The sequence below is a fragment of the Osmerus mordax genome, chromosome 2 (assembly GCF_038355195.1).
Source record: "Osmerus mordax isolate fOsmMor3 chromosome 2, fOsmMor3.pri, whole genome shotgun sequence".
NCBI classification, from domain to species: domain Eukaryota; kingdom Metazoa; phylum Chordata; class Actinopteri; order Osmeriformes; family Osmeridae; genus Osmerus; species Osmerus mordax.
The window spans coordinates 19,290,921-19,316,987 of NC_090051.1; the positions used below are offsets into that span (position 1 = coordinate 19,290,921).

At 43.8% G+C, this 26,067-nt stretch overlaps 3 protein-coding genes across 5 annotated transcripts; 2 read left to right on the forward strand and 1 right to left on the reverse strand.

Moving 5' to 3' along the window:
• The first annotated feature begins 229 nt into the window (after positions 1-229).
• LOC136958065 (ankyrin repeat and SOCS box protein 9-like) lies at positions 230-3,694 on the forward strand. The gene is made up of 6 exons (XM_067252298.1): positions 230-589; positions 686-765; positions 1,004-1,111; positions 1,812-1,962; positions 2,432-2,566; positions 2,879-3,694. The coding sequence occupies exons 1-6, from the start codon at positions 496-498 to the stop codon at positions 3,097-3,099; spliced, it is 789 nt and encodes a 262-aa protein (XP_067108399.1). The 5' UTR covers positions 230-495; the 3' UTR covers positions 3,100-3,694.
• A 2,823-nt stretch (positions 3,695-6,517) lies between these two features.
• On the reverse strand, positions 6,518-19,678 carry mospd2 (motile sperm domain containing 2). 3 transcript variants are annotated; one of them, XM_067255254.1, is made up of 15 exons: positions 19,592-19,678; positions 19,404-19,458; positions 18,692-18,838; positions 17,963-18,049; positions 17,658-17,812; positions 16,232-16,292; positions 16,059-16,097; positions 15,837-15,961; positions 15,394-15,567; positions 10,912-11,024; positions 8,975-9,068; positions 8,713-8,809; positions 7,693-7,816; positions 7,354-7,456; positions 6,518-7,147 (listed from the first exon to the last, which is right to left on the reverse strand). In XM_067255254.1, exons 1-15 carry the CDS (start codon positions 19,622-19,624, stop codon positions 6,995-6,997), a joined length of 1,560 nt encoding a protein of 519 aa, XP_067111355.1. In that variant the 5' UTR covers positions 19,625-19,678; the 3' UTR covers positions 6,518-6,994. The 3 variants fall into 3 exon arrangements, with proteins under 3 accessions (XP_067111355.1, XP_067111346.1, XP_067111364.1); XM_067255245.1 differs by having other exon boundaries at positions 18,692-18,847; XM_067255263.1 differs by lacking the exons at positions 6,518-7,147; positions 7,354-7,456 and adding an exon at positions 7,504-7,528 and having other exon boundaries at positions 18,692-18,847.
• Positions 19,679-20,036: 358 nt separating this feature from the next.
• fancb (FA complementation group B) lies at positions 20,037-26,067 on the forward strand. Its single transcript, XM_067258366.1, has 8 exons — positions 20,037-21,224; positions 21,423-21,572; positions 21,729-21,818; positions 22,129-22,257; positions 22,409-22,581; positions 23,961-24,364; positions 24,533-24,773; positions 24,929-26,067. The coding sequence occupies exons 1-8, from the start codon at positions 20,334-20,336 to the stop codon at positions 25,347-25,349; spliced, it is 2,499 nt and encodes an 832-aa protein (XP_067114467.1). The 5' UTR covers positions 20,037-20,333; the 3' UTR covers positions 25,350-26,067.

The following is a 26,067-nucleotide window of genomic DNA, read 5'->3' on the forward strand; positions in this document are numbered from 1 at the left end:
CCTCACAAAAATAAGCTATGCCACCATTTGAATAATGAATACAAAATGTTTCCTGCATGTCAGAGTCTGTTGTGTCTATATCAGGTAGATACAACTCCACCTCTTTCTAACTCTCACACCATCATGCTCAACCTCAAACCCAATCCCCTCCTCGCTCTCAAATTCAGGATCCTCCTCCTTTCTCGCTCAGGCAGAAGGTGATAGGCGTGAACACTTTCCTTGCCCGGTCCCTCTCTGGCTCGAGGTGCTAGGTGTGAACAGTCTGGGATGACAGTGTCAAGTTGCAGACCTGCTCAACCAGCACATCCTCTTCTTCCTCCATGACAGACACTGTCAGGAAGATAAAAGACATCTGTAAGCTGAAACAACAAACACACAAACTCAGTCGACGTTAGCTCAGTGTTATGAGACTTCAGTCGATCGCAGTGTCATCTTCTTGCGTTTCAAAGTTTGTGCTACAACATCTGTGCAACTGAGGTGCTCTGTGAGTTTACAATGGCACAGCCCATTGGACACAGACAGAAATTAGGGGACAGCCATGCAGGTCAAACTGGAGCTGTCGTTTTCTTTTCAAACCCATTGATGAGTGGTGAGTAGCAGAGGAGTTGGGTACAACGCAAAGAAAGCTTAAGCATTCAGTCTAGGTACCTATGAAAGAATTAACCATGATATTTCACCCCGAAAGATATCCAGTCTGATTGGTCTCCAATTCATGATGCAGCCTACAACGGCCATGCTCTAAGTCTGCAAAAGCTTATTGCTCAGGTACAGTTGCACACAGGACTGCTCTGGACCTGTTATCATACCAGCGCATGCCTTTACTTGTCTAGTGTTCAATGTCCAACATTACATTGTGTAATCAACTTCCAAGCAAGTTACTGCATGAGGGGAATATACCATTAAACCATTATGTAATTCAAGATTATGAGAGGCTGGTTGTTTTGATGTTTTGGTGCTGTATCTTGTGGGTTTTTTTCTTTACATAATTCTTTGGTCCTTACAGGGAGCATGTGTGAACTTGGCCACCCTGGACAGAGTCTCTCCCCTCCATGTAGCATGTCTACAGGGCAACACTGCATGTGCCAAGATGCTGATAGACAATGGGGCTAATGTCAGTAAGATGATGCGTTATATACATACTTTGTTCACAAAAGAGGCCACCTCTTGAAAGTAGAAACACTTCGAAATAGCATGAGAGAAGATCACGCTTTATTAATCAGAAGGGGAAATTTGGGTGCATAGTCGAGCATGTCATTTAAACATTAACTTTGAGGATATAAATGTTTGACAAGGACATGAAACTCGAACAAAGTAAGCACAAATCATTCTGTTAAAACAGGCAATTATTGCCGATTTTCTATTTTGTGTGTGAAATTAGTTGGTGATTAACCACAAATACAGACACTTGGCTTTTTGCTATTTTTTATCAAACTCCTTAGAGAGCAATACTCATACTGAGAAAGTCACATGATTTGGAAAAAAATGTGAGGAAAAACTTTCTGAAAAGCTGACAAATTTATCAGCTCTGTCAAAAGACAGATCTGTGGGGTGTGAGGAAACTCACAACTGGATACTGCAAAGCTCAGTTTAATTCCCCAGTACACAGTGCACCACCCATGTCAACATCGACATACATAATGTAGGTGAGACGGCAATTATTTGTCATTTCCAATACTAATGTTGTCAGTGCTTGACTGAACGGTTCAGGTTTTTCCTTTTTCTCAATAATCTTTGACCCAAAAGAAGTAGCTGGAGCATACAGAGTAGAGAGAACCTTCTCATTAGAGTTGAAGTGCCATGTTGTTTTCCAGCTGAACTCACCCACTGTGGAGCAGACCACTGCCCTGTCTGAGGCCTGTGACCTGGGCCATGTGGCCTGTGTGACCCTGCTCCTGCAGCATGGGGCTGTGCCCCAGGGCTCTTGCCTCTCAGACTCACCCATCCACAGAGCTGCAGCCAAAGGTCAGCCAAAGGCCACATTCTCCAGGACAGACTCTCGCAATGTTTCCTTCTACAGGCATTACAGGGGCTTGTGAGGAAGGCTTAGATTTACCATGTGTTTGCACCAGGTACAAAGCATTGTTGCACCTTTGTTTCTTTACAAATTTGGGAGAGAAAATGTAGCATTGACCAAAAAAGTTAAATCAGGTAATTTTTTGATATTGTTTCTTCTGTTTCCTTCTGGAAAGATTTTATTGATTGAAAATATATACATTTACACGGCTAATATTTAACAAATGTAAGACTATCCTTAGTCTTTCCAAGCAGATTAAGGTTTCAACTGTATGATGGAAATTACCTCTAAAACAGTACCTTGTTTTTCTTATAATACCCAGTTGCCTAACCTCAGGCTCATGTTTGTAATCTGGTCTTAAAAGCTGATTCCATGCTTCTTTGTCCCCCAGTCTGATGATATAGTATGTTTGCCCAGGTCACCTGGAGTGCATAGAGACGCTGGCTCATCATGGTGCAGATGTGAATCACAATGTCGACCAATCAGTGTCCCCTCTTTACACTGCCAGCACCAATCAGCATCTCAGCACTGTGAGGAGATTGCTTCAGCTGGGTATGAAACTGAATTTTCTTCAGTTGACCGAGATCATGCCAGAGAATTAGTGTGACTGTCTAAGGGCCTTATTTACTGCATCGTGAGCTATTTTACGCAGAATTACAAGGCAGAATTTATGAAAGGAATAGCAACATTAAAATAGTTCTCATGCCATTCTACCAAAACACATCTACCAAACATAAACAAGGCAATTTTCAGAAAATTCTAGATATTCTCAATATGTTTAGCAATGTGATGCGGTTTTTAAACTGAGAAAGAACACATAATTTTGAGTATAATTGAGGTGTTTGTGTTTTTGGCCTTCGCCAGGTGCAAGTGTGAACAGCAGTGAGAATGGGGAGTCTCCCCTGCATGCTGCGGCTCGTAGCTCCAGTCCTGAGCTGGTCTCGGTCCTCCTGGATCACGGAGCAGACTGCTCCAGCAGGAACGCCCAGGGCAAGCTCCCTGTGGATCTGGCCCCTCCCAACAGTCTGGTGGAGAAACTCCTCAGCCAGAGAGGAGAAAGCACATCACTCCCTCATGCCTCATAGTCTGGGATTACCTCTGGGGTCTGTTCATGAATAATCAGTCATTTTGTAGTTTGATACTGTTACGATAAAGATATAGCTTTATCATGTCAGTTGAGTTGGTGTTATAGCCGTTATTCAAATGCATGTTTCGGACTGTGTTGCCTGACTAGGAGTGCCCAGTTGTGCCGTTTACGATCAGTAAACAAACATGACAAAGGTCATGGCAAAGAAGAGACTTTGTGAAATACATGGTGTTCACCTACCTTTAGAGTTGAAACTATTTAGTCTGTACCAATCTTACCCATGGGTTACATCTGCAGTATAGAATATTTGCCATTCTGTTGCAATCCATTTCAAAGTCCTGTCAATAGGTGGTGCACTGGCACCATGTAAGGAGAACAGCTCTACACTTTTTCTCACAATATTGTGCTCTACACAATATTGAGTTAATTTTTAACTTCTGTGTTTTCTTTTAACTTTTAAATGAACAAATTATTCATTTTATCACTATACATTTTCAGGAAAGATGAATCAATGGATGGTCTCAAAATAAATAAATTAATAAAATAATTTATAAATAAACAGGAATATTACAAACCACACAAGAGATGATCTATCATCAGAATGAATCAATCAAATACTGTAGTACACATCAACACACATGCACACATTCACAAACCAACACACCCACATTCATTGTCAGATAACAATACCATTAGCTGTGTTATTGAAAAGAGACAAATATATTTCTCCCCTGAATAAATAGGTTACAGCATGATTACAATCCAGCTAGTCGATAGTATTTCAAATCAGAGTTCAATCTGACTCTGATGAAAATGGGCCTCAGGGTTCCCCATGAATCAGAGTAATCAAGACAAACGAAGCCAAAGGCTGCCAGAGAAATGGATACCTGGAGATACTGAAGTGCGGCCCTTGTGAGGGCCGATACATTTAGCTAAAGTGATCTATTGATTGCCTTCTCCTTGAGTTTGTGTTGGCTTCAATTTTCCACAAAGTAATAACCCAAGAAAAGTTACTGAGGAAATTCACATTTTGAAACATTAAAGAGTTTAGAGAATTATTTCTGATGCTTTTTTGGGGGTATTGAAATCTGGTATTTACAATTTAAATAAGACAACTATGGAGGAATCACAATCTACACCACGATCAACTAAATAACAGCATCTACAGTAAAAGTAATTCCTTCAGTTAAAGTTCTGCTTGTTTTTACCACACTTCTTCCAATTATGTCTGTGGTAATGAAAGGTGACTGTTAGTGAGGTGTCTTTCTGAGTGTGTCTATGGCTCATGGCAGCCTGTCACCATTGCCCGTCTCTTCTGAATGTCTATTAGTGTGCCTGCTGCAGGGCTCACTGTCCCCTGACCTCGTCGGGTTTCACTGGACAAGCCACACCACAAAGGAGAGGAGCGAAGCACGACTGAACGGGCTGTGTTTGTGCGAGACCTAGGGAGCTTTATAGGGTGGTGTCAATGGAAAGTAAACTGTGGTTCTGTCAAGAAAAGTAGATGTAAAAGCCTGGTATTTCTATTTGGATAAAACAGCGAGCTTTTGTCGAGAGAGGCAGCAATGTGCTGCGCAGCAAACATGAAGATTATCTCTGCTGCGATAAAGCAACAGTTTCTCAGACACATCCAAGGGCTCTCCTCTCCGGCAATACTCATTAGCTCACCATCGATCCGCTCTCCCAATTTGCTGCTGGAGGTAAATCATTGTCCCCTCAAACGTAGCATGAGCACCCGGGGCCAGCCACACATTGAGCTCAGCTTCGATTGACTTCCATTTAATGTTAAATCAATGGTGTGGAGGAGTTCCTGACTTCTGAGACTCCCTGAGCAGAACCTATCAGACCCCTGTAATTAGTGACATCTGGGAAATCAGGAATGAAGACACCGTCAGTGGGGGAGAACCGTCATGTGAACCGTTGTTCGGCCACACTTTCTATTGAACAACTTCCTCTGGGCTGTGGTCTTGCATCATTAATGAGAACATGCCTATTGGGTTTTTTGATCTTGCATAATTAACAGGATTGGTCTTCCTATAAGTGAGTCTTTGGACTTGGTCAGGTACTGAGGTATGGCAGCACTTAGGGTCTTGGCCCACCTGAATGTGATGCCCAAGCTTTAACATACGTTGTCTGGAGTCAGGCACTGCTTTTAGCCTTGCCCTCCTCTTAATGCACCTGCACTTACTTCCCGAACAGCAGCAAAAGCATTTTTCCGGCAACGGTAAAAAAACAACAAATAAAGCGAGTTTTACACCCAGTGCACACATTCTCTTAGAACGATCAAATGACTTATAACTGCCCATTGATGTGGGAAGAGAGGTTTCTCAACTGCGTGTAAGAGTAAAGGGAACCTTTAAAAGGAAAAGGAGACATGACATGTGAATGAGAGGAATAAAAATAGAAGTTAGGAAACAACGGCTAGCGGAACCTGCTCAGAGGTTTTACAAAGCCCAACACGGTAAACTCCCTTAAGTGAGCAGTGAGTCATTTTATCATTATCCTATCACCGTCTAAATGCCACCATCCACCATCAGCTGAAAAATGTTGACAACTGTCATTGGTACATGTGTCATGAGACCATGCTTTTCTAATATTCTAAATATGCTCCCCCTCTGTGCAGTGGCCCATAGGCTGATTGCTCTGAGCTGGATCTTGTTATAGATACCCAGCTATCCCATTGAGCTGTGTGAGCTGCTCCTGCCATCTCCTCGTACTCAGCAGTAATTGCCTGGGTATTTTTAGTTTGCCGGCATCGGGTAATTAAAACAAATAGAGGCGATATCGGAGACACAGATCTCTCAGTAGCTTCTCTGGAGTACATAGAAAGAGGTTTAGTGAGGTCACACACTCTGCTGTGTTTTCAATTAGACACCTCTGCACCGATGAGGCTGTTACTGGAGAGGCTGGCATCAGGATGAGGGCACAGCAAGACTGGAGCATGGGGCAGGGCTGGCATCAGGAGGAGGACACAGCAGGACTGGAGCATGGGGCAGGGCTGGCATCAGGAGGAGGACACAGCAAGACTGGAGCATGGGGCAGGGCTGGCATCAGGAGGAGGGCACAGCAGGACTGGAGCATGGGGCAGGGCTGGCATCAGGAGGAGGACACAGCAAGACTGGAGCATGGGGCAGGGCTGGCATCAGGAGGAGGACACAGCAGGACTGGAGCATCTCAAAAGCACAGCAAGACTATTTATGCCAAACCAGGAGGAGCGATGTTTCTTCAGTGTTGTACAGAATGTGTCTGAGATTGTTATCTGGCAGGATTCTGGGTGGTGCTTCCAGCTTCAACTGATGTATTTTGGGAAACATTTCTAGGTGCTCCTCCATGTCAGATCATTGCTGGAGGAGGCGGCCTTGCTCAGACTGAGGGATCTCTAGCTGAGACAGGACACTCCATGACAATAGACATAACTTGATAAAAACAATGGCGCAAGTTTATTCTTGTTCATATAGTTATATAATGTATCCAAAAGAAATATTATACATTAGAATCAGAAAATAATTAAGTATTTTGTCTACAGTACATGATGTGAGCTTTGTAATAAATAGTCTTTCATTTAAAGATCCATGATCAGTCATAAAAAATACATTATAGATTTCACGTCACAGGATTAGGAGTCTCTGCTACTTTAACTCTCAAATGTCCGAAGGAGATGAGAGCGAATCTCCCTGGGCAACCGAAAACGCGGCATTATCGCACGTCCCTATTTCACTGCTACCACAGAAAGCCTTTCTCTGCATGACAACAGACAGCCCTTGAGGTAGGACCTACCTGCTCTTGTTTTATCAGTGAGTCCAGAAGCAGTCATCCGCTGGCTAGCCTCTGACCTGCCTCTGCTTCTGCCTAAGAAGGACAAGGCTAGTCTCTGTCTAAGCCGCTGGGGCAGGTCAGGAGGGCTGCCCTCCGGTGCCTAGCAGGTAGAGGCAGAGGAGGTTGAACGCACACAGGATCAGCACCAGACCCACGAGGACCTTCTGCACCCAGAGACACTCGTTCATGTTCTGCTCCAACCGGGAGTTACTGGCCATCAGACGCATCAGCTGATGAGGGGGAGAGATGAGGAGGGGGGTGATTGGTCGTTTATTCATGTTAAACACCATGCCAGCTCAAGCCGACGCACTTATCACAATGCAGTTTGCATGAACTTGTAGAGCTGTGTAAAAACAGAGCATGGATAATAGAGGAAAAAAAATTAAACGAAAGATGTATTCAAACACGTGAGACTTTTTCTCCAATCAGAGCATACCATTGTTTGAAGGTCCTGATGCCCATTGGTTCCTGCTTCCATAGGGTTGTCCGCCTGATAGCTGGGGGAGGGCCTACTGCTCTCCAGGACGTGACAGCGCAATCTACAGGAAGGAAACCCAGACATGAGGTTCCTCTTCGAGGGAGGAAGTGATAATCAGCCTGACAGAAGCGGGCTGAGGGAAATGGTTAGAAGGGGTTGAGAAACATATCTGGAGCAACTATGTGAGTCCTAAGAAGGCACTTATCTTATCCAACGACCTTTGCTCGTGACTTAGTTATATGACAATATTGATATGCCCATCTCAAGAATGACCACGCACAAATACATACAAGCTACCTGTGCTCCATGACCCTGGTTTTGGGAACTTCCTTCCAGAACTGGGTGAGATCTGGTGAGCCGACGTTCTGCTCCATCTCAGCAGCCATCACAAGGAAGCGATCCTGCAGAGACGCCTGATATCCTGCAACCCAAAGACTACATTAACCACGCTCATGTTTTAGTATTAAGGAACATTTGCTTTTAATCCTCGCTTTAGCATAAATACATATATTTAAGTGAAATCTGTTTTTTTCTCAGTTCATTTCAATTTCCCCTTTGTTTTTAAGCAGGGTGGGGCGGGAATCTGTGAAAAAGCCAGTTCCAGGGCAATGTTCCAGGGCGATGTCCCGCTAGATTTTGAATGGAACTGAAACAAATGAGTCCCTTGTAACGAAAATTTTATGAAACTAAAAAGAGCCTAAAGAGATGACTCTGTTCCCTTCTCTCTGATTAGAAAACAGACATGTCTTATCCACAAAGCTGGGGATTCAAGATATCAGGCCATAGATGTCCCTTCCAAAAAAAAAAAAAAAAAAGAATTAATGAAGTTGAAAGCCAGAAAAAGTCTGGAATAGTGCCATGATTTGATTGATCTGAACCATGTCGATCACATCATAAGCCACCGTTGACATTTCCATGCTTGAAAGCCCGCTCAGCTTCTTATCAGCCAAGTTCCTGTATCCAAACTCCATGTTAGTCTCACTAGACTGAGAGAAGGTTTGACCTTTGGTGTTCCAGCCTTCCAGGGGAACGTATGGAGGCTCTAGAGCCTCCATACGTATTTACACTCCATTAGATTTCAGAAGGCTCGGTTTAGGGGAGATAAAAGATGACTATTTTATTCCTCTTAAAATATGTATGTGAATAAAAAAAAAGATAAAAAAAAAAGGAGAGCTGCACTTTGTCAGCTCTTTTGGAAACTTAACAGTCTGGGCCTTTTGATTATTCTGAAGCTCTCTCTGTGGGTGAAAGTATATTTCCAAACATCTGCCAAGCAGATGAGGTTTGAGAGTGCAGAGGAGAAGTGCAGTGCTCTACCTCCATGTAAGGACACCACTATGTCCAGCGAAGCACCTGGTTCACAGGTGGCGTTGCTGGGCTTCACTCTGTATTTCTCAGGTGCCGTGGTTCGTACCTGTGGTGAGACACGGCCAAGACAACTATGAAAGAGGAAAACAGACACAGCAATGGATTGCATGGAGGAAAATGTTTGTGTCCAATGATGTACGCAGTTACGGCCTAACACGCACACACACACAGTTACAAGACACCCACACTCCTGCACATTCTTCTCACTAACCTTGAAGGCCACTTGATCCTTGGTGACGTTGGTCAGGACAATGAGGCATTTCTTTTCAGTGTCTTTGGAGCCAAAGCAGAGTTCCTCTGCTGGACTGAGGGAGGGGTGGGAGTGGGAGGAGTAGAGGAGAGTAAAAGTCTTTATCTGTCAGAATCTGTGATGAAGGACATTGAATTGAATCATAATAATTCTCAAATGCCAATACATCTGCGTGGTGTCGACATGATCTTCCAATTACTTTACAACCTGTTTGTTGTTGTTCTCTGTGATGTCTTGTCTGTATCGATCTGGTTGGTTAAGCTTCCTACGCTTCAGATTAAGATGTAGCTGCCTCAGAGTAATTGTGGTATGGTTACCGCTCGTGTATCCTGGGACTTGGGAGGCTCTGTTTATACACGTTTCTTAAACCAGCTGTTTCCATCACTTCCAATCACTAGCTTTCTCTTCATCCCTGCTGTGAACTCAGCTGGGAAGACACGGTCCATCTGTACAATGTTTGGCACTATTCTTACCTCAAGTAACCATATTCACATACATGCCGAGAGCACAGTAAGTGTCATCTATCTATCGAACTCTAGGGCTATTTTTAATAAAGGAGAGCGTCTCCTTCAAGTAAACATAAAAGGGATTATTTCCAGTAAAATAGCAGCTGACTACCATTTCCTGCAGGGCTTTCTCCCTGCTACCTCCTGACCCATATGGAGCTGTCAGGCCCCTGGGTGCCAGCCCTATCTGAACCCACTTACAGGCAAGATGGGGAATTACACCACATTGTTCCCAAACTTAGGCCGAAAAACATCTGTGGTCTGGCATCAAAGCTGTGAAATGTGGAGCACAGGCAAATACACAGCCTGAGAAACTAGCCACCAGGCACTTTGGTCTCCACTGCTAACTCCCTGCCCACACCACCCCAACCTTCACAGGAACCACAGGATTAAAATGCCTGCGTTGTGATTACAAAATCTCTCATTCTGCATCCAGTTCAGGCTGCAGCTATTAGAACAGGGATTGTTCCAACTTCCTTCCTTATCATGCGTATCATGAGTCTGGGGACAGTGGTGGTCCATTGAGACCAAAGTGACCCACTAGAATCCTAGGAAACCTTTGACAAACATACTTGGAACATCAAAGGCTCACATCCCCACTTGTGCCCAAATCCTCCTGGACCCAAATCAGGGCCAACACGGCTTAGTAACCTAATTGCATTTAAAGCTCATATACAGTACAATCTGTTTATTACTCTAATTCATAGCCTAGAGCTGTGAAAGAAAATGTCAGATCAAAGACTCTAAAAGCCAAACTCGGGGGAAATGACTCAGGAAAAGAGGAACAACCTCATTTGACATCTCAATAAACATTGAAGCCTGGAAATTCAACAATGAGTCCAATCCCAAAACAGGCAACATGTATGATTAGGAAAGAGAATGTGCCTTGCGGAGTGTGTAGTTACAGTAGCTGGAAGGTTCGCCTGTTGGCCAGCATAAATAGTGACATCATTAGACGTGTAGCCTCTCTATTGACACAGGGAGCTGTTGACAAAATACTATTGTCTTTACTGAGCCCTTCATTGTAAAGTAATTGCATGATGGCTGCACTACACTGATGATAGGCCGTAATGGTCAATCAAGGAGTCTGATTGATCATTGCACCACAGTAATTAAGCCTGCCAAAGGATTTTCACTCAATAAGCTATTCTTGATTTCTGCTCAAATCCGAGAGAATCAATTGATCCGCAAGGTGCAAACATACGGACACCTGGCTGTGGTTTAAGTCAAAAGGCATTGATCCTCTAACCCTTACAGGATGACTCCAGAGCTACCGGATTCCCTGGGGCCACTGGACTGAGGAATCTATTCAACTTGAGTATATAGCTGATGGATGAATGACTGGATGGATGACTGGATGGATGGAAGGAGGTGTGGGGTGGGGGTATATACCTAACATGCAGAAGGGGGCCCTTGAAGGTGGTTAGTGGCTTCCTGGCTCCTTTGGTCCGGCTGTCCCCTTTGTCACTGTCGTCCAACTTCAGACTGTCTTCCTGGAAGTTGACCTGAAATAACATTAGCCGTGTCAAACTAGGTTCATGAACACATAAGACAATCTGTTTTAAAGACTTGGTAAAGGGTCTGTTTGTCGGCATAGGGTTGAAGACATGTCAGCTCATGTCTAAGTCGTTTCATTGCGACACAGAAGGCAACCACTGACCCTTGCGCACAGTCTAGTGGGGCCATGGGAGCACTTGACCACATTTTCCCCAAATAAATTAAAACACTCAGAACCACAACAACCCTTTTGTGAAGTTCAAAGTTCCCATGACGACCAGCCACACAAACCCACAGTGGAACTGTATCTCTACAGGTCAGCACTCTCATTTCAACAACACCCATACACTTTACCCTACATTCTCCTCACATCCACCCTAATGCATGACAAGTCACAAGACTATAGGACTGATAACACATGCATTGTGCAAAGTTGGCAGAAAGTTAGGAAATGAAAAGTGAATGTCAGTGGGTGGAGCTTGCATCATTTCTAGTGTACCATATTGCTCAGGAGCACCCGTGCTGTTTGGACCCAGCTTGTAGGAGACAGATGGAAGAGTGAACACAGCAGGAGAGGATGAGAGAGCTGGCGGAGAGGTGAGGGGAGATCTGCTTGTGATCCCTGTATAACCACTAATTACTCAGATGGGGAAGTGTGTCTTCTGCTGTGCGAAGCAACACACACTTCCTCCCCCAATCAGCAGAAGGCTGTGACACACAGCTGACAGTGAGAACATCAAGAGACAGTTTCTTGTCAAACAGCATTTTTATTTTATTTATTATGATTTTTCAAATCAAGTGTAGTACAGGTAAAAGGCACTAACACTAAAGGTAAACACAAGGGATGATCAAAATACATCCCTTCATTAAAATTAATACAATTGTCATCAAATCACAAAATACTTTGTTAATTAAATCAAGTAGAAAAAAAAGAATCTTCAAATCAATATTTTGATTAATGAAAGCAGGTGCATACATGAGATCAAATAAAATGTTAGATTTGGTAACTAAACCATATTAAAAAGGTTACATTACATGACTGCAATTAATACTATAAAAAGTTAACTTGGCTGTGTTCTAAAAACTACAACACAAAAACACAAACATCCAGTAAGCTGTGCTTTAGGCAAGTCTGTGAGCAGAGATCTTGAAGTGGCCATGGAGTGGTTTGGGTACAGATTTAGAATGGCCTGCTGTATGATTGTGACAATAAGGCACAGCGCATGGCCATTATACCATACCATGATATATTATACAGAGGTAGCTTTGCATAACGTGATCTAGCAGTTGGTATAGTGCACAATATATAGCTAAATCTATGACACAGTTGAGTGCAAATATGCCATCAAGAGTGTAAGGAAAAAGAATGACACATTTTGTGCTGGTAGTGATTGTTTTTTAACAATTTCCCTTCGCGTATGAAACTGTATATCATATTCAAGGGTTAAGTGCAATTATAGGCTATGCCTTTGAATTAAAATAGTTATTGGATATACGTTTGGCATTAATAACATTGCCTTAGTCTCTGGACTGTATCAAATATATATAATATTTACACAGTTAGGTGTCTAAAGAGGCACAATATTACAGGTTAAAATATCAAAAGAGTACTGGTTGGCTAAGCTATGTTTCTCTCTTCAAACATAAAGGCCAAATCAATAAAAAGGGATTAAAAAGTCATAAAAGTACATCTCGTCTTTCGTTTTGAAACGTGAAGGGCCATTTTGAAACGTGTGGGCACATCTTCAGAGTATGAAATGTGTAATCCCGGTAGGTTTTGAATGTAAAAAGGTTGAACTTGTCCGTGATGGCAGATGGCTGATGCATCAAGGATGAAGTGCCCAGAACCACACAGGTGAGCAGAAATGTCACACTGCAGATCTCCACTGTGAGGCTTGTGTGGGCGAGATCCTACAAAGCCTTACCACCAGCCCTTGTTTCAAAACAGAGAGAAATGCAATTAGCTTCCCTGAGCGATCAGCAAACCAACACACTGTTGAACCCCAAAAAGTATCGGTGGGATGGTTTCCTCGTTTACGCGGAGCAAAGGAATCAGAAGCTAAATCCATGAGTGACAGTGAGGAATGTATGGCCTTCTGTACAGACATGGTTTAAAGTGAAGGCCAGACACTCTAACTGGGGTTAGCACCAGGCCCTAGCCTTAGTCAGCGCATCATGAGATAAGGGCTAGCTCATTACAGGCTGATTAGAGGCACCCCCCCACACACACACACACGCATGCAGACACACTCGCTAACATACAGACACTGTCTGGCTAATTCCCTTTGGCGCTTTACATTCCGACAGCTCAACCTCCAGTCTTACCACACATCCCACTAGAGGCTGGCCTGAAACAGCTCCACAGGTTCCTTGAGCCATTCAGCACAAACAATGATGCGTGTTGATCAAACATAAGAGGTCAGAGCATTAGGTTAGGCCTATTAGTCTCACTGGTGAGGCTCAAAACAAACCCCCATGCTATTCCCACCCTGAAGTTTTACAAAGTGGACCAACAGTCCATAAATACAAATAATTCCTGTGTGCTTTGACACCATCCTCATGCCTCTCAAATGAGGAGCCCGTGAATTATTTACCAACTAAACTTGCATATCGCCGTTGTGTAAATCTAAATCTGTTGAGCGTGACTAACGTGCTATTCGCCAACAATGGGATCTTTTCCGTTTGTGTTTTGTGGGCACGTAAGAGGCTTTGTGTGACGCAGGCCTGCCGGGCCACTTGAGTCTGTGTGCACCAAGAAGTCTCCAGCAACAGCGCAGGTTCCTCAATGGCTTAAAGGCTCAACAGGAGTCTACCCCCCCCCCCCTCACCTGATTGGCTCTGAATAATCGTGGGCTATACAGGGACTAGATAGTAAACACCTAACAAGGGTAAACAACCAGACTGTCAGAGGCGAGCAACGCCCCCAGCACTTGGATCCGTTTATAAATACTCGGAAGAAAGTGTCCTTAAACGAGGGGGTACTTGGGACAGGATATCTGCTAGTCTTCGTGTGCACAAGAATCTCGCCAATCCCTAAGTATCTCCTGAAATGACTCCCTAATACCCACTCTCTATTCCCATGCACGTTCGTTTGGCGGGTCACATGCCCCCCCCCCAAAAAACAAGGCTAAATAGATTAGTGCTCTGGATTGAGACCCTGTAGGGGAGAAGAACGTGTGCAGCATATGCCAGTCATGACAATTTCATAATGTCAGATATAGAGAAAGACAGGAGAACTCCTCTAGACAGAAAGAGAACGAGAATGGAAGATGTTGAGCAAGGGTGTATGGACCAAGCCAAGGTTTGTGGACGTTTCTATGATAGTGTCCTCAGTTGCGCCCCCCCCCCCCCCCCCCCCCCCCGCCCGGTCACTAACCCCTCCCCCTGCAAACCAGATGAGACCATCACTGAGCCACAGCCACTGACAGCCCTTGCAGCCCAGCCTCCAACAAGGTCAAAAACAAAGACACTAGTCTGGAACACAATAGAGACAACGAGAGAGTCTGAGAGCATCTGGAAAAATCCTGTGTGAAGTCAGGTAGATGAAGGTGTGAGAGGATGAAAAAAAAAACACCCTGCAAAACTGCTTCTGTGACTGACTTGACACCATCTCTCTGTATCCTGAAAAAGACCTCAGAAGATTAGAGGCGCGCCATGCGCTCAGTGAGACTGGCTGTGATGTGTGGGTAGTGTTGGGCAGGATTAAGCTGCAGCGGAAGACATTAGGAGTCACCTTGACAGAGACAATGAGCAGGAGCTTAACAGCTGCCAAATCAGGGCATTACTGCCTCTTAATTCACAGCGTCTCGGCGGAGTACCCGATTACATGCTGTAATCTCACACTGAATTCCAGAAATGAAAAAAAGCCCATGAGTGAAGCACCACATCAAAGTGAAAGGGAACTTGACTGAACTTTGCAGAACATGGCCGACGTCTCGTTTGACGACAGACATGGCCTGGGTGTGTTTGTAAGTTGTGAAAGTTGTTGAAGATAACTAATATGTTTATAACTGTAACTGGAAAACAGCATACCTAGGCCAACTGCTATTTAAATACACTACATATAAAAACACAAAAAGTGTGAACTTTGTTAAACGAAACGCACCTCAGTTAAGTACATTCAGGTTAATGTTCTCTGTAGTTGACCAGTCTCTCAGCTTACAATAAACATGTACACTGTGGTTAATGAGTTACGGAGTCTATTATCAAATTCAACGGTCAACAACTTTAGGAGACTTAGGTTAGGCTTTATTTTGTATTTTTTTTATGTAGAATATAAAAATGTGACTTTGTGTTTCTGCAATTACCCCCCTGCTGCCAATCCACCCTTTCAGGAAGAAGAAAATGACAGTTGGTTAAGACAAGGAAGTGTTGTACCTTTTTGGGCTTTACAGCCACTTCAGAGCTGTAACTGGACTCCAGGACATCCTTGCACTCTGATTCACCGTCTTTACTCTCGTTGTCGTCCTCACTGACGATTGGTCCATTCTCACAAATGGGTGTCTGGAAGTCATCGTCAGGAAGAGGGGGATAGCTGTACTTGAAGGAGTCCTGGAACCAAAAGAAAACAACAGTCATTTGTTGGATCAGTTCGCTTCAATCGCTGTCAAGCAATGCTGGTGTATAACAAATGCAAGGCTACTCACTTTTTCATCAAAAGTGGGTAAAAACGTACACAGAATCTATCAGCTCTTTGGTATTTCAAAATTACCTTTTGAGGCATATGAAACTAATGAAAGTGAAGACATTGTGAAAGATAAGAGAAGGAAAGAAGAATGGCAGCACTGTTTCTCTCTCCTCTGAGCCGAGGACAAACCTACCGTTCCTCCCATGTGGGATGGCAAATATTCCGGCCCGATAAAGTTCTGCACATCACTTTTGGATGCAAACTTGAGCTTGCTAATGGCTTCTGGACCAAGCCATGTCTTCACAATCTTCCATGCAGCTATCGAGGAAAACACAAACATCACAGGGTGTGAAAATACTAATGATGAAGCGGTTACAAACAATGACAATAACTGCTTGTGAGCTTGTCATCTTACCACTCATGATCCAAGGCATATCCACTATGATCATTTTGGCTGAAATGATAAGACAAGTCAAAGAAAAGAACACAATCAGAGTATGACCTGCATGAGTGCAATAAGTGACCTCAAAAGATATTATAGAAATGTGACCAATAAAGTTATATAATGTGCTATAAAAACATACTTACATAGGAACTTTGGGTAATACACTTTGAAGCAATTAATGATGTACTTTACAAAATCCATGTCCTGAAACCAGAAAGCAAAAGAGTCAGAAAGAACAGTATAGCCTGTGAAACAATGTCTTATGGACTTTCAATAGGGAAATTGTTTACAGTCTGTGATGCCTCAAGCTGTGAAATGACCCAGTTCACAATGACTAAAACACCCATCTTCTGAAAGTATGAAATGAATTGGGCCTTTCAGTCACCCTTCCACCCAATCATGTGAAATACCATTATCCAGGGGTGATGGGTATCATGACAAATAAAGAACAAAAAGAAACACCAAGTCTAAAGCAGAAAATAAAAGGCAGTATTAATCGCAATACTCTGGATAGTAAAATGTAATAGCAGAATTCTCTGACCGATTGTGTCACTACCCGTGAAGCAATCTTGTTCCTTTTTGGGAGATTGTGTCTAAACAATCTGAAAGTTTCTGTCCTTGTGTGTAAATTAGAAAAAAGAGCTAACAGCAAGAACTATCTGTCCCTCCCCCTCAACAGCTGGTGTAACAACAGAGAATCAATCCCACAACACAACAGACTTATCTGGCACATTTATAAAAAAATAAACATAATCAGGTGTGTGAACCCCACCTTTGTGACAATCCTTTCATGTGGCAAATACATGGGTAAGATTAGCATAATTGACTCATCATGAAACTCTAGAGCCATTAATGGAGGCAGATCCCTAAGAGTAGCTACTGTCTGGTTGGGTTCCTGGGCTTGCTGACTGCACCACTGCTAAAAAGTACTCACCCAGGGTCTTAATGAGACAACACTAGACAGGTCTGCTCCTGCCCAATAGACTACTTTTCATTCAACAAACTACCATTAGGTCATATTTCCAAACAGATTTTCGAATCCACTCATTTCATATTTGGGTTTCAGGGAGTTATTTATTCTTTGCGCCTTGTGTGTTTAATTGGGGCATTTCTCCAGGAGAGTTTGGCCTCTGAAATGAGCACGCCGTCAGAGAGCTCCTGCTGGGAGCCCACTTCTGAAACAAAGTCAGTCTTTTGGATTAGGAAGTCTACTCAGATTGACCAACCGGATTTAAAGGTCACTTTAATCTCCAAAGTGTTAAACCATTGAAGAGCATCAATCCCTCAAAGTCCACAGCTCAAATAGCAAGCCATATTAGGATTCTCACCATGACCGCAATAATACTCACAGCAAAGCACCACGGGGTTTCAAATGGGACATATCATATACTGTATGCCAAAAGTAACCAACTAAAACAACCTTCTCTCAAGTTTTTCATCTAAAGACTTGATCTAGAATTTAGCTGGGTGGCTCGGGCATCAGATCCACTAGGGTAACTAGGTTAACACTGCGCGGAAGGCCTTTTCTGGCTAAACCCTGCTCGTCAACAACCCCTTATATGTCCTTACAATGTTGCTGAGACCCGAATCCGACATGTCAAACACAACGGTGAGGGGCATCCCTGGTTCTCTCTTGGCGTAACGCTCCAGCCAGAAAGCCACGTACTTCTTCTTGTCCATGATCGTCTTTGCATCCTTGGTATGCAACTTGACTTTGAACCAGACTATAAAAGATGAAAGACGGCAGTCAGTATACAATTAACCAATAATCGATAGGGCTTTGAGATCACATTTTCTATACATTGATTTTGCAAATTGATGCATCACATAACTTCCCTCAGTACTAACATATCTGTAAAGTCATGACAACATACAGAGCTTGTTGCCCTCCTTGTCGTAACCATGGAGGAAGACGGCACCAGTCTCAAACATCCATTTTGGAATAGTATTCTCACAGATATCTGAAACAAAGAAACAATGTTATTAATGAACATAAATGATATTCATGATTCATTTTACAAGTTATTTGACAACATCCTAATCAAAGGCATTTCTACTCTTTCTCTGAAGTCAAAGCACATTCACATTGTGAATTTCACAAAGGGTCATTATTTTAAACATCACAGGTCTGATTATTGGCAAGGAATAATGTTTGCTTATCCAATTTCTGGAGAACAGAGATTTGACTAACTGGCAGTTTACAGCCATCAAAATTATGTAATTGCTTGATTCTTTAAAAAAAAGCAGAGACAGAAGACTGCCTCAGGCCTAAATGGAGGAGAGACTGGAGCACAAGAAACAATAAGGCTGTGTCTGGCAGAAGGCCAAGAATCCATCTCTGAGGAACACAAGGACAACACAGTCATATGAATCATGCCACTTGGCTAGGCAGTGGTAGGCTCACAGTGCAGTTTGGACTGCCAATGAATCCAGTTTAGTTTTGTATATTAATGAAACTATAGAGTCCTGTTTTGACCACTAACGCAAACAAGAGCTCAGCTGGCCTCTGAACCACATGTTAATTCACCATATCAAAGTTATAGGTTAATAGTTTAGTTACTACTGCACAATCTGTGAATTGAAAAGTGCTGAATCAGACCTACCATTCACACCATATTCCTTTCTCCACTGAAAGCTTTCATCAATCATTTTTAAGGCATCATCGATGGAAAACTGTCTCCACGTCAGGTATCCTTCCACCAGAGAATCATCCTTTTGTAATCTGTCCACATCTCTGGAATCATACTTCTCTGAAGTTTCTGACAAGAATGAAACATCATATAATCTTCATCATATCAAACAGGAGTTTCTAAGGTGACCGACTGACATAGTTTAACTTTTTAGCCATTGGCCTACATTAGTACAGAGTGGTGACCAGTAAAGCAGAACCTATTTCCGCTAGCTTTATACGGCCATGCCCTATTTGCTGTCTTTTTGAACAATTAAGGTGTCAGAATGCTTAGTCGCTTACATTCCCATAGACATGCGACAGGGCCTTAAACTTAATCTGTAGTAAACATGGAATGGGTCTGACCAAAGGGTGGCTGTGCCATCTAACATTCAGTTATTAGCTGGGCACCATTGACATCACATGTCATTACAGCAGGCTCATAGCGAGGTCGTATAACGGAACATAACTACAAGATTATCTAGTTATTATGAAATAAGTTCTTAGTTCTAGCTATGTAACAACTAGCCACCCAAACCAAACGATTAGAACTAGGTAGCTCGCCAAATGACATAAACACACAGCATGTTCGACTCCAATAACACAAAGCTGTGCACTGCTAGTTGGCTAGCTAGCTGCTAACGTACCTTGGATGTACTCATTCTTGAACCTAAATCTTATCTCCTCAATCTTCTCCGTGTCCTGTATGAAAGATAATGATGTCAGAAGCTGGCTTTTATCAGAGCTAAAATGTTTTCGTTATTTGCGGCAGCTGTCGCTAGACAAGCTCTAAACACGTTTGCAAACCTGATGAAAAAGCAACTAGCTACAGTACCTGCTCGGTTTCAAGTTGTCCACTCTCCGCCATGTTCAAGGGACTCTGTTGATACTGTATGCTATCGGTGTGGCTAGCTAGAGGGAAGAAGTTGAGTTGTGATGAATCAGAGTTGACTGTGAAACTGTGCCAGTCCGAGGCCATTTTGGCTCTTTCTTTGGCCCCTCCTCTTGGGATCAAACGTTGTTTTCATCAAATGTTTACTACAAATGTCGTTGATTACACAATAATGTATTTTTAAACAATGTGATGAATTGTTTTAGCCAATAACGGACAAACAAAAACATCTAGCTGATACAGTTCATTACAATCCAGCTAAACAAGTGTCTTTAATGTAACTCTTCGCTCTGATGCCAGTCAGGCGCGCCCAGTGAGATATATTGAATGTCCTTGGGGTTCATGCGCGCTGTGGCGCGTTGTTTTGATTTCCGTAAAGTCGGGGCTGCAAACTGCTGGCAAAAGTTTAAATAAACTAGCAACAAACTCAAGCTTTTGAGATTAGAAATGGTCAGGTAGGCTTGTAGGTTTAACCGAGTTGGGGATGATGCAATGGGGGCATCATCGCTCTGGGACTCTAGCAAACTGTCTAACCAAATACAGTCACCAGCTAGCTAATAGCTATAGCAAGCCTGCTCTCTAGCCAACTTTATCCTGTGGACTGGCTTTGATTTAAAGCATATTCTTGGTGTTAGCGAGAAGTCAACTGCAAAGCCCCAACAAGACTCCACACACAAGCGTCAGAATGACTCAAGAAGACAGGGAAAGTCAGAAGCTTCTGTCATTCCTGGGAGAAATTCTTATGTTCCAGTGCACCATCCCAACTGAAAATCAAATGGAATCAGAGCTAAAATTCATCAGACTGTCATTTCATCGAAATACCAGCAGTTTTTTAAAGACACAAGAGGGAGTGGCTGTTATCATCAGAAAGAGTTCTCCAGCTGTTGAGATAGTGATGTGTTCTTCTGCTCTAGATGTGAAAAAGCGAGTCACAAGACCCTGCGTTTTATTGACTCAGTGTATGAAGAAAGCCGGATTTAAGTATAGCCTTTTCAGTCTGAGTAACTCAAATGCATTGGAGTCATATATGGAGTTTAATCTGCCATATCGAATGAGGGATAATGTTGCAATCTTGCCGGGCCCAACTGTTCTGTGGAGTTATGGTGATGATGTATTCTATACCCGAGCGGGTGAAGTTAGACAAATGCCCATCAAGCTCACTCTAAATGTAATCAGTGCGTTTCCTTTTAATTCAGGAAAAACTTTCATCTTAGGCTCCCAAACGCATTCAAAAGATCAGTCAGAAGATGTGGGCAAAAGTATTGGGTACTTGGTAGAGGATGAAAAACTACTTGATGGAGGTTCAATTTTACCTCATGCATACAGTCCAATTACACAGTGCATCTTGGTAGTGTCAGCTGAAGAGGTGAACGATGCATTGAAATCAGTTGTTGTTGCTGCAACCAGTAGAAAACAATTGGTTTATTTTGAGAATGGAATTCCCAGAGATGTATGTGAGCTCCCCTTTGAGGAACCAGTGGACATTAAGATGGTCAACTTAGGAAGAAATGGCAGTCTCTTTGCCATATCATTCAACCAGGGACATGCCTGCGCAATATGGAAAGACACATTTCAGGTGTTGGAGTGTACCTTTATATTTGTGTGTGTGATTATCTATTATATTTTGCTGTATATCCATATGAATAATATTTACTTTGAATATTTGGTCTCAAATGACACAGTCCTACTTCTATTAAATGTAGAACCATAAACTATTAGTTATACTGATACTAGTCACACATAAAGGAACTAACCTAAAGCACTGTGTCCCCAGGTAGCCTCATGTTGGTCAGGTGTCCGTTCCCTTCATGTGGATGACTTCCTGGGTTGTGGAACAGACCAGATATTGCTGGTATATGAGAACCTTACTGAGAACCTGTTGGACAATTTCCTTGTCACGGACCTCTGCGGATCCACATACTCAGTGAGACGTGTATTTATTTATTCCACATTTTGTTTTGAGAAGAGGATTTTTATTTTGCTCCTATAACGGCTGGCAACAACTTGCTGCTTGAAAAAATATGGCTCCTATTGGACCTGACAGCCTGAACTCCCGATGTATGCATTCTGTTCTGTATAGTGTTGCCAGGAGAGCAGAGAGGACAAATCATCTGAAACTGGGCGGGAAAACATCCTTCTAACTGTAAAAGCTCTGGAGTCAAGGCTACAGGTGACGACAATGTTCATCACCATAGAATAATCTCACTTTATAGAATTGGATTATAGTACCAGTTGAGACTGGTGTTTAGTGTGTGTACTTGATGTGGGGGCGGTCAGATGGCTGAGTGGTTAGGGAATCGGGCTATCAATCAAGGTTGCTGGATCGATTCCCGGCTGTGCTAAATGACGTTGTGTCCTTGGGCAAGGCTCTTCACCCTACTTGCCTCGGGGAGAATGTCCATGTACTTACTGTAAGTTGCTCTGGATAAGAGCGTCTGCTAAATGACTAAATGTAAATGTGATGTGGTCTGTCCGTTTAGAGCGGCTCCACCCTGCTGCAGGACCTCCAGAGAGATGTGAGGGTGAAGGAGAAGGTCCTGTTGCAGTCGCTTCAAGCTCTCGCAGATGCGGTCTCAGGGAGAGATTATGTTTTGACAGAACCTGAGCAAGTAGGATTGAGTAAACTCTCAAAACATCATTACGATGTCATTGCTAAGTTAATCTTACATTCATTATTACTTTGTAGTATGTGTATTTTGTGTGTACGTGTGCTTGTGTAGGATTTGATGTTGATATGATTGGTCTAACTCCCGTACACAGGAAGGCCTTGTATCCCTGTGGGATGAGGAAGAGGAGACAGAGGGTGAGACCTTGGATGAGCCGATGCAGGTCATTCCAGTGACGTCACCATCACCACTGGTGGATAAGCTCTGGCATCGCATCATCGACGACCGCTTGGTTGTGGGTGTCACACTCTCCCCAGGCAGCATAATGTAAGTCTAATGTTTCTTTCAATGGATTGTCTATTTATTTACCCCTAAAGTGGGGCTATTTTGTAAGATTCATGAATCCGTTCTTTTAAATATCTTACCAAATGCCCTTAGTTATGAGTCATTGAACAACACAATGTAGAAGTTGTTAGTAATGGATTTTGAAACTGCATTGTCTTGTTATTTTTCCAAGTATAATGACTTGCAACGCTCCTTTTCATTATGAACCTGGAGGCGTGACTGTATGGTAATGCTGCAAGCTGTGCTAATTTGATGATACTTTGTGATAATGGCGTCCATTCAAGTGTTGGTTTCAGGCTAGAGAAACCTACCTGCTGTCAGATCCTTAGGAATTTCACCAAAAACCCTTCAGTGAGAACATGACTGCTATTTCCCTCTAAACAAACCAGTGGTCCTCAACCCTGGTCCTCAGGGCCCACTGTCCTGTATGTTTTCGATGTTTTTCTGCTCAAACACACCTGATTTAAAAACATGTTCGTTATCAGGCTTCTGCAGAGCTTGTTAACAATACATTCATTTGAATCAGGTGTGTTGTAGCATCTAAAACATTCCAGACAGTGATCCCTGAGGATCAAGGGTAGAAAACCACTGCTCTAAACCACATTTCCAAGAAGAAAACAGCCCCTCTGGCCAACTTGAGTCACATGAGAAACTGCCGAAAGTTTGATTGTTGTGATTCTCATCACTCAAGTTGTGTTGTGAAACAAAACCAACATCCAATATCTCAGACGCTCTGAGAGCAGGATGCTGAGGGGGGACATCAATAATGCCTCCCCGTCCAGCCGTCTGTCTGTAGCCCCGAGTGTGTGGAAGCGCCAGTCGCTCTCAGGCGATATCTGCAGACTCGCTGAGAAATTGCTCCACAGCAGCCACATCCTTCCCTGGTAGCCATAGCAACACCATCTCAAATAGCTCTCCCAGCTCTTTTTGTTGGAGCGAGGAGCAATCAGAGTCCTAGTTACTCCACCTGTTCTAGTTAAACTCTGGCGCTTATCTGGAGGATGGAGAGCATCGGGATCCATACGGTGGAATTGCTTCAGGGCTCTCAGTACTGCTGTGGGATAACATTGTGGGCGGCTCTGGCAGAGAGAGTAATACTGTGCTTCTCTGAGCTGTTTTGGCTGTCAGTGGTTCACCTGTCCTTTTGTTCGCTGACTGACTGGCTCTCTTAAATGCTCGATCACTCACTCACTCTCTGATTCACTCTCTCATTTTCTCGCCCTCTCTCTCTCTCTCACACCGAACCACATGTCCACCAGAACTCATCCAATGATTCTGCAAAACGTGAACTGCTTCCCTGTTGTGATAGCCGTTCCTGTGACGTGGGATTGTTAGTGATGTGCTATCCTTTTGTGTTCCAGACCAGTGGACAGTGTGAGTTTATCCATCCTGACAGAGACAGGCCAAAGCCCAGCTCCGGCGGTCCTCCAGAGCCAGAGCCGATCGTCCTGGTTTCCTGTCCCCAGTCCCCCGCCTCCCTCCTCTCACCCACAACCCACAGCCAAGAGGAGCAGGCAGGAGCCAGGAGTCAGTCATGAGGCCCAATCACACAGACTGGCAGTGACCGCTGTGACCTCACTAACCCCTCTACTGACCTCCAGCTGTGTTAAATTCCCTGTCATGCTCCATTATATCCAGAGTCAGGGCTCCTCTGCTCATGTCAACACGACCCTAACACCAGTGACCGTCCAGTGTGGTGAAGTCCCCGTAGACATCCGTGCAGAACGAACCCTCCAGCTGCTGGACAACTGTAAACTCACGGCAGGTAGAGTAACGTGACTCTTCAGATCAGTGCTTAGAGACGAGGCAAGGTCTCCATGGCTGTAGCGCCATCGTCGAAGTAGTTCATAAGGGCTCTTCTGTGTTTGATATGTTTTTTTTATAGCTTTTCGTGTACGTGAAAGTCCTGCTTCTCCTTTATCTCTCGTTGCAGACAATGCCATGGAGGACCTGCTGAGCCTGCTGGCAGTCCTGGATCGGTGGGTGTTCCACATAGACTCTCCTGACCGCAGTCTGGGTGATTTGTCTGTCTGGGTCCAGAGGAGCATGCGCTGCGAGAAGCTGGACATCAACCCACACTACCTCTTGTCCAGCCCAGCAGGCCCTTCAGCTGTCATGCTGTTTCTCTGGCAGCAGAAAACTCCTTTTAGTGGAGAGCTGTCTGTCCACTGCAGGTGACGAGTGTTTGCTTTTTACAGAGATATATAATAGTGACTAGTAATATATACAAATCTACCATACACATGCACACACACATTTGATGTATGCATATCAATTATTGAGGCATGACATTAAGAACCCCCAGCCTGACATTATTGTTTACCTGTAGCCAGTTCCAGTTGTTCCAGTTCCTGGAGTCTCTACGTGCTTTCCTGCCTGCCTCCTGTTCCATTCTGCCTCTCAGACACGGGGGATGTGAGGCAACATCTCAGCCTCCAGCCCTCTCCCTGTCCCTGGAGAGAGAGCTGCTGTCACTCAAAGATGGTGTCTCATCTCTGCTCCGTGGCGAGGTGGAGGAGGAGGGGGAGGCAGCCAGCAGAGGCAGACAGCTGCAGGTCCCAGACCCAGGCTCCGCCGAGGGCCTTCACACGTGCAGGGACAAGTGGGACCGGGACAAGGAGAGGAGCAGCAGGAGGTTGCGCCCCCTGGTGGATGGGGACCGCTACCGCAGGCTGATCCACAGCCTCGCCCAGAGGCAGCTGGAGGCAGATGTAGCTGCTCTCCTGGACGCACAGGGGACTGGGACCTGATCTGGCCTGCGCTGACTTGTAGATCTTCTATCTCTGGCCAGATGAGAGAGAACAAATTATGTCAGGATAACGATTCACTATAGAGTACTTAGTATCAAATTTCCATATTCCTGTTTTACACATCTGCCATATAATCTAAGAAGAGTTATCTAATGGTTTTCCAGTTAATTCATATATTCTATAATGAATCTATGACTCGTGTCTCTCATCTAGGCTCTGTTGTTACTACAGGAACGTAAGTGCAAATATATGCAGTGATAATGAGGAGTGCCAGTATGATGAAGTCATGGTGCAGTTCATTATTTAAACACCATGTTTCACATCACTTGGATGTGATTCACACATTATATTTTCTTCATGTGTGTGTCAGTTTCTTTTCCCATCTGGGATGTATCACCACCTGGGATTTAACACCTCTAAACTGTGTTCAATACTGCTCTGCCACTCTGCTCACCCCTTAGACCCTTAGTCGTGTCTGCAGGAACATTCTAGAAGGTCTTGGAGCTTCAGTTTGCAGCCCAGTGGGAGATGGAGTCCTCCTATTACTGAGGGAGCGATGCTATTCGCGTGTTCAGAAAGATCTGGGGAAGAGCTACGCCTTTATGGTGTGCTCCACGCTTAGCACACTGGGAAAGCTTTTAGTGCCACTCTCCCCCTTAAGGATCAGTTTATTTTCGGTTTGGAAAAAAGGATGTAAGAAATAAATAAAGTGAAAATG